Source organism: Amaranthus tricolor, chromosome 16, assembly GCF_026212465.1.
Source record: "Amaranthus tricolor cultivar Red isolate AtriRed21 chromosome 16, ASM2621246v1, whole genome shotgun sequence".
Lineage (NCBI taxonomy): Eukaryota > Viridiplantae > Streptophyta > Magnoliopsida > Caryophyllales > Amaranthaceae > Amaranthus > Amaranthus tricolor.
Genome location: NC_080062.1, coordinates 6,259,011 through 6,265,144, shown reverse-complemented (window position 1 = coordinate 6,265,144; position 6,134 = coordinate 6,259,011). Strand labels below are relative to the sequence as shown.

General features: G+C 33.5%; 7 protein-coding genes across 7 annotated transcripts in view; all 7 read right to left on the bottom strand.

The window, feature by feature from the left end:
* Positions 1-403: 403 nt before the first annotated feature.
* Positions 404-1,263, bottom strand: LOC130803162 (DNA-directed RNA polymerase subunit alpha-like). Its single transcript, XM_057667340.1, has one exon. The coding sequence runs from the start codon at positions 1,261-1,263 to the stop codon at positions 547-549; it is 717 nt and encodes a 238-aa protein (XP_057523323.1). The 3' UTR covers positions 404-546.
* A 71-nt stretch (positions 1,264-1,334) lies between these two features.
* On the bottom strand, positions 1,335-2,133 carry LOC130803180 (30S ribosomal protein S11, chloroplastic). Its single transcript, XM_057667356.1, has one exon. The coding sequence runs from the start codon at positions 1,749-1,751 to the stop codon at positions 1,335-1,337; it is 417 nt and encodes a 138-aa protein (XP_057523339.1). The 5' UTR covers positions 1,752-2,133.
* Positions 2,134-2,336: 203 nt separating this feature from the next.
* LOC130803181 (30S ribosomal protein S8, chloroplastic) lies at positions 2,337-2,895 on the bottom strand. The gene has a single exon (XM_057667357.1). It carries the CDS (start codon positions 2,893-2,895, stop codon positions 2,491-2,493), a length of 405 nt encoding a protein of 134 aa, XP_057523340.1. The 3' UTR covers positions 2,337-2,490.
* Positions 2,738-3,418, bottom strand: LOC130803183 (50S ribosomal protein L14, chloroplastic). Its single transcript, XM_057667359.1, has one exon. It carries the CDS (start codon positions 3,416-3,418, stop codon positions 3,053-3,055), a length of 366 nt encoding a protein of 121 aa, XP_057523342.1. The 3' UTR covers positions 2,738-3,052.
* On the bottom strand, positions 3,159-4,109 carry LOC130803179 (50S ribosomal protein L16, chloroplastic-like). Its single transcript, XM_057667355.1, has one exon. It carries the CDS (start codon positions 3,970-3,972, stop codon positions 3,544-3,546), a length of 429 nt encoding a protein of 142 aa, XP_057523338.1. The 5' UTR covers positions 3,973-4,109; the 3' UTR covers positions 3,159-3,543.
* Positions 4,110-4,866: 757 nt separating this feature from the next.
* Positions 4,867-5,730, bottom strand: LOC130803167 (30S ribosomal protein S3, chloroplastic-like). Its single transcript, XM_057667344.1, is given in 2 exon segments — positions 4,867-5,585; positions 5,587-5,730. Coding segments are annotated over 2 exon segments (657 nt in total). The 3' UTR covers positions 4,867-5,072.
* Positions 4,867-6,134, bottom strand: part of LOC130803171 (50S ribosomal protein L22, chloroplastic-like) — a 1,490-nt gene continuing 222 nt past the window's right edge. The window contains exon 1 of the mRNA XM_057667348.1: positions 4,867-6,134. This exon is cut by the window's right edge and continues 222 nt beyond it. Coding sequence (XP_057523331.1) covers positions 5,751-6,134 — 384 coding nt within the window. The 3' untranslated portion in view covers positions 4,867-5,750.

Below are 6,134 nucleotides of genomic sequence, written 5' to 3'. Positions count from 1 at the left end.
CGTCCAGTAGCTACAACTGTTTTTTTGGTTGGTACTGTAGTAGCCCTTTGGTTAGGTATTGGAGCAACATTACCCATTGATAAATCCCTAACTTTAGGTCTTTTTTAAATTGATTCAATTGTGAAATAACACAAGGTCTGTATCTAGGGAATAGTCGCTTCAAAGTGAATTTTCCCTAGATACATCTATTCAATTGAATTTTGTATTGAATTCATTTTTTGATCCAGTCTGGAAAATTCAATCAATTTTTTGTCATTTTTTTTTTTTTTAAATCAATTACGAAATGTTTTTCTAAAGTGCCAAATATTTGTTTTATATCTTCTATATGAAAATCCGCCATTTTAATAAGATCTTCTTGACTGTTATTCAAAAGGTCCAATAATGTATGTATATTGGATTTTTTGAGGCAATTGTAGATCCTAGGTGGCAATTCTAATTGGTCAATAAAAATATATTTCAATGCTATTTTTTTTTTGTTTTTCCTTATTTCAGCCAATCTATTGTGAAAGGTAAAAAGGGGTAAAGAAATTTTGTGTTGATTGTCCTCTAAATATAAGTTTTCTTCTTCTGCATGTAGAAAGGGAATAAATAATCAATTAAATTCCGGGAGGCTTCATAAAGTGCTTCTTTCGGGGTTAAACTGCCGTTTGTCCATATTTCGAGAAAAAGTATCTCTTGTTTTTCATTCCCATTTCCATAAGAATGAATACTATGATTCACATTTCGAATAGGCATGAATAGAGCATCTATAGGATAACTTCCATCTTGAAAGTTATTTTGCGCTTTTATCTGATATCCGCGATTTCTCTCGAGTTGTAATCCAATACACAAATCAATTGGTTCCGTCAAGCTAGCTATATGCTGTGTATTGTCAACTATTTCTACATAAGGGGGCAAGATGATATCTTGAGCAGTTACACATCTGGGGCCCCTAACACAAATAGACGCTTCGCAAGTTCCATATAGATTACTTCTCAATACTATTTCTTTCAAATTCAGTAAAATTTCGTGTACTGATTCTTGAATACCTACTATGTTAGAGTATTCGTGCGGTATTTTATCAAATTTTGCACGTGTGATACATGTTCCTTCTATTTCGCCAAGTAACGCTCTTCGCATCGCGATGCCTATTGTATCAGCTTGGCCTTTCATAAGTGGAGAGAGAATAAAGCGTCCATAATAAAGACATTTACTATCTGTTCTTGATTCAACACATTTCCACTGCAGTGTCCGAGTAGATACTCTTATTTTCTCTCGAACCATAGTAATATTTTACAAAATTGATCATATCTTTGAATCATTTATTTCTCTTGAAATCCCTTCAATTCTTATTTCTACACGCGTCTTTTTTTAGGAGGTCTACAGCCATTATGTGGCATAGGGGTTACGTCTCGTACGAAACTTAATAGTATACCGCTTCTACGAATAGCCCGTAATGCTGCATCTCTTCCGAGACCGGGACCTTTTATCATGACTTCTGCTCGTTGCATACCTTGTTCCACTACTGTACGAATAGCATTTCCTACTGCGGTTTGAGCTGCAAAAGGTGTCCCTCTTTTTGTACCCCTGAATCCACAAGTACCGGCAGAAGCCCAAGAAACCACTCGACCTCGTACATCTGTAACAGTCACAATGGTATTATTGAAACTTGCTTGAACATGAATAACACCCTTTGGTATTTTCCGTGCACTTTTACGCGAATTAATACGTCCATTTCTCCGTGAACCTGTTTTTGGTATAGGTTTTGCCATATTTTATCATCTCATAAATATGATTCAAAGATATATGGATATATCCATTTCATGTCAAAACAAATCCGTCATTTTTTTTCAGCAATAAAATATTTTAGCAATTATTTTAGTATTTTAGAAAGATCATTAGTATATAGTTTAGTAGAATGATTATCCTTGTCGTTGTTTATGTTTTGGGTTAGAACAAATTACTATAATTCGTCCCCGTCGGCGAATCAGTCGACATTTTTCACAAATTTGACGAACAGAAGCCCTTATTTTCATATTTGTTATTCTTTAGTTTTAATTTTGAATCTATTTTTTGGAAGAAAATAAGTTTCGTGATATTTTGAACCTTGAATTCTATTTTTGTAGAAAGGAATAAGGAATGTTGAAAAACGGCTTAATCGTTTGAATCTTTGTTGCGGAGTCTATAAATTATACGACCTCTGGTTGAATCATAACGGCTTACTTCAATCTTAACTCTATCTCCCGGTAGGATTCGTATAGAACTACGTCGTATCCTTCCCGAAACATAACCTAGAATCAGATCTTCATTATCTAAACGAACCCAGAACATACCATTAGGAAGTGATTCAGTAATCAAACCTTCATGAATCCATTTTGTTCTTTCATTTCAGATAAAACCCCCTTAAAGTATCAACTAATAGAGGAGTGATATTAGACAAGCCTTTTTTTTTCTTTTTTTGTTCCCAAATAGGAAATATTGGATCCAATTCGGATATTAATATTCTAGGGATTACCATATATAACATAAAATTTCTCCGCCAATTCCTTCTAGTCGAGCTTCCCGATCCGTCATTATACCTCGAGAGGTAGAAAGAATTGCAATCCCCATTCCACCTAAAATTCTAGGAATTCGTTGATAGTTAGAATAGATTCGTAGACCAGGTCGACTGATCCTTTTTAAATAGAAAGTATTTCTATAAGCCCCTTTCTTATTTCTTCTATGTCGCAGCGTTAAAACCAAAAAAGTTTTATCTCTTTCTTGATGTTTTCTCGCATTTTCAATGAAACCTTCTCGTAAAAGTATTTTAACAATGTTTTCGGTGATGTTAGTAGATACTATTCGAACCGTTCCTTTTCTATTCATGTCAGCATTTCGTATAGAAGTTATTATATCAGCAATAGTGTCCCTACCCATAATGAACTAAAATCGGTGGTGTCCCAAAAATTTGATATAATCAACATGTTATTAGTTTCTTTTTAATTAAAAAATGAAAAAATTTAAAATGAAAGGTATATACGTGATACACAATCTACTATGATTGAAATTCATTCAAATGCCTTAGATTATCATTTTATAATACCTCAGGAGCTAATGAAACTATTTTAGTAAATTTTTGTCTCAATTCCCGGGCAATCGCACCAAAAATTCGAGTTCCCTTTGGATTTCCTTCTTGATCAATAATAACTGCGGCATTGTCATCATATCGTATTATCATGCCGTTGTCGCGTTTGAGTTCTTTACAGGTACGTACAATTACAGCTCTGATCACTTCGGATCTTTCTAAGGGCGTATTAGGTATTGCTTCTTTGATCACAGCAACAATAACGTCACCAATACGAGCATATCGACGATTGCTAGCTCCTATGATTCGAATACACATCAATTCTCGAGCCCCGCTGTTGTCTGCTACATTCAAAAGGGTCTGAGGTTGAATCATATTTTATTTTTATCTGTTCTTTCAATGCAAAACTAAATGCAAAAGGTGAAAAAGAAATATTGTTTGTCCAAAAAAACTTCCACTTGGTGTTATCCAAAAGATCCATTTCCTTTAGTTCTATATTCTTATCCTGAAATAATGAATTGAGTTCGTATAGGCATTTTTGATGCCGCTATTGTGATAGCTCTTCGGGCTACATTTTCTGCTACTCCGCTTATTTCATAAAGTATTCGACCTGGTTTGACAACAGCTACCCAATATTCGGGAGATCCTTTCCCCGAACCCATACGGGTTTCTGCGGGTCTTACTGTAACAGGTTTGTCAGGAAAAACGCGGACCCATATTTTTCCACCGCGACGTGCATTTCGTGTCATTGCTCGTCGCCCGGCTTCTATTTGTCTAGACGTGATCCAAGCGGGTTCAAGTGCCTGAAGAGCATATCTTCCGAAACAAATACGATTACCCCGATAAGATATTCCCTTCATTCTTCCTCTATGTTGTTTACGGAATCGAGTTCTTTTGGGGTTATAGTTGATGGTTCCTTGTAATTCCATCTCTACTGCAGAACTGGACGTGAGAGTTTCTTCTCATCCGGCTCCTCGCGAATTAAAAAATGGAAATTTCATTTTTTAAATGTCTATTTTTATATAATATATAATAAATAATTAAGATATATATGTAAAAATATAATACACTGAATCAATGAATTCTTTTTTATTCATCTAGTTTACTAAATATTTTATTCTATTCTTTTTTTTTTTATTGAATTCCTTGTATTTTAACAATTGAATATGAGAATGAAAAAAAAAAAAAGAATTTTCGTGGGCGAATATTTACTCTTTCAATAGCTATTTCGAGTGTAGAGTTAGCTTATAATTTTTCAGAATATATGAATTGTCCTCTGGTTCGTTCCGCCATCCTTTCCAATGAATTATCAGAATTCATTTTCAAGTGAATCTTATGTATTCATGGGTTCCGTCGTTCCCATCGCTTCTTGATTAATGGTTAGGTCTGAATTCTACAATGGAGCTTTTGTTTTTCCACCAACCCCCTTAGTCGTTATTGGCTCTAAGCTCTTATTTTTTTGTTCTATAGAACAGATTCATATCATATAATTTTGTTTGAATCTGTATTGATGCTTTAATTACATTTTCTTTTATGAGATGTTCAAAGACCCTTACATATTGGAATTATATATCTTTTATATTAGATTCATTTTTTTCTTTCTCTCATCTTTCCATTTACCGGTATCCTTTTTTCTTTTTTGTATTTTAATTTTCTTTGACAGTAAATCTAATGAATTGTTTATGTCAAAAAAATTCAGTTGCTACAATGATAGGACTAAAATAGTATATCTTGACTGTTTCTTTGGATCCAGATAATGTGATGCGATGAGTTGGTTATTAGTTCTATAATTTTTAGTTCATACTTGGTACTATAACTTTAACTTTCTTTTTTTAGTCTTAATTTTAACAAAAACCAACGAGTCACACACTAAGCATAGCAATTATATCAAAAGGTAAATTTTATTTTTATTAAACCTTATGGGATTAAAAATTAGAATTGATTGGATGGAAAAAAGAATCAAAAAGGGTTGCCATTTTTTTGTTCCATCGTTCCATCGAAACAGAAAGACAAGTCAACTAAAGGTTTTTTATTCTTCGTCTATAAATATCCAAATTTTGATACCCAATACCCCATAGATAGTTCGAACGGTATAGGCACAATAATCAATTTTCGCATGAATGGTTTGTAGGGGAACCCTACCCTCTCTTATCCATTCGATACGTGCAATTTCTTTTCCATCGATACGGCCTGCAATTTGTATTTGAATTCCTTTTGTATCAGCTTGTTCAGTTAATTCGATAGCTTTTTTCATTGCTTTTCGAAATGATACCCTACTCTTTAGTTGTCCGGCTATAAATTCGGCAAGAATATTAGGGTCTCCATAAGGCTTTGCAATTCTTGTAATAGCAATGTTCAGTTTTCGGTTCACACAATTCAATTCTTTTTGGACATTTATTTTTAAGTCTTCAACCCCTTTTGGTCTATTTTCTATTAATAACTTCGGGAATCCCATATGAATTATCACCTGTATCAAATCGATTCTTTTTTGAATTTCGATACGTGCAATTCCTTCGACACCTGAGGATGTTTTTGTATTTTTTTTGTATATAATTTTTGATACAATCCCTTATTTTTTGATCTTCTTGTAGACCCTCTGAGTAGTTTTTTGGTTGTGAAAACCAAAGGGAATAATGACTTTGGGTTGTACCAAGTCTGAAACCAAGTGGATTTATTTTTTGTCCCATATTACCCCACTATACTTACTTTATAATATACCTAGACGGTAAAACATAGACTTTAATTTAAACTTATCCATATAACGACCAGAAAAAAGTTCTACTCGCCTACCTAAAGGCATAACACGGAACAAAGTTAATATATCATCTGGAATTAAACTTTCTATATATTTTTCATATCCATCAAAGAAGCTTGTATCTCTTAATACAATAGTTATGTGACAAGTAGGTTTTTTTATCATGAAACTACGTCCGCGAGCTCGCGGTTTTAATTTTTTCATGGTAGTGCCTTTATTAACTTCAGCTTTACTAATAATTAAGTTCGCTTTGTTAAATTTTCTATTGTGACTAGCATTTGCTGCTGCAGAATAAATCAATTTAAAAATAGGATAACATGCTCGATAGGGCATAAG

Excerpts from the sequence above, each read along its gene's own strand:
- LOC130803162 (XM_057667340.1), bottom strand. The coding sequence starts at position 1,263 with ATGGTTCGAGAGAAAATAAGAGTATCTACTCGGACACTGCAGTGGAAA.
- LOC130803180 (XM_057667356.1), bottom strand. The coding sequence starts at position 1,751 with ATGGCAAAACCTATACCAAAAACAGGTTCACGGAGAAATGGACGTATT.
- LOC130803181 (XM_057667357.1), bottom strand. The coding sequence starts at position 2,895 with ATGGGTAGGGACACTATTGCTGATATAATAACTTCTATACGAAATGCT.
- LOC130803183 (XM_057667359.1), bottom strand. The coding sequence starts at position 3,418 with ATGATTCAACCTCAGACCCTTTTGAATGTAGCAGACAACAGCGGGGCT.
- LOC130803179 (XM_057667355.1), bottom strand. The coding sequence starts at position 3,972 with ATGGAATTACAAGGAACCATCAACTATAACCCCAAAAGAACTCGATTC.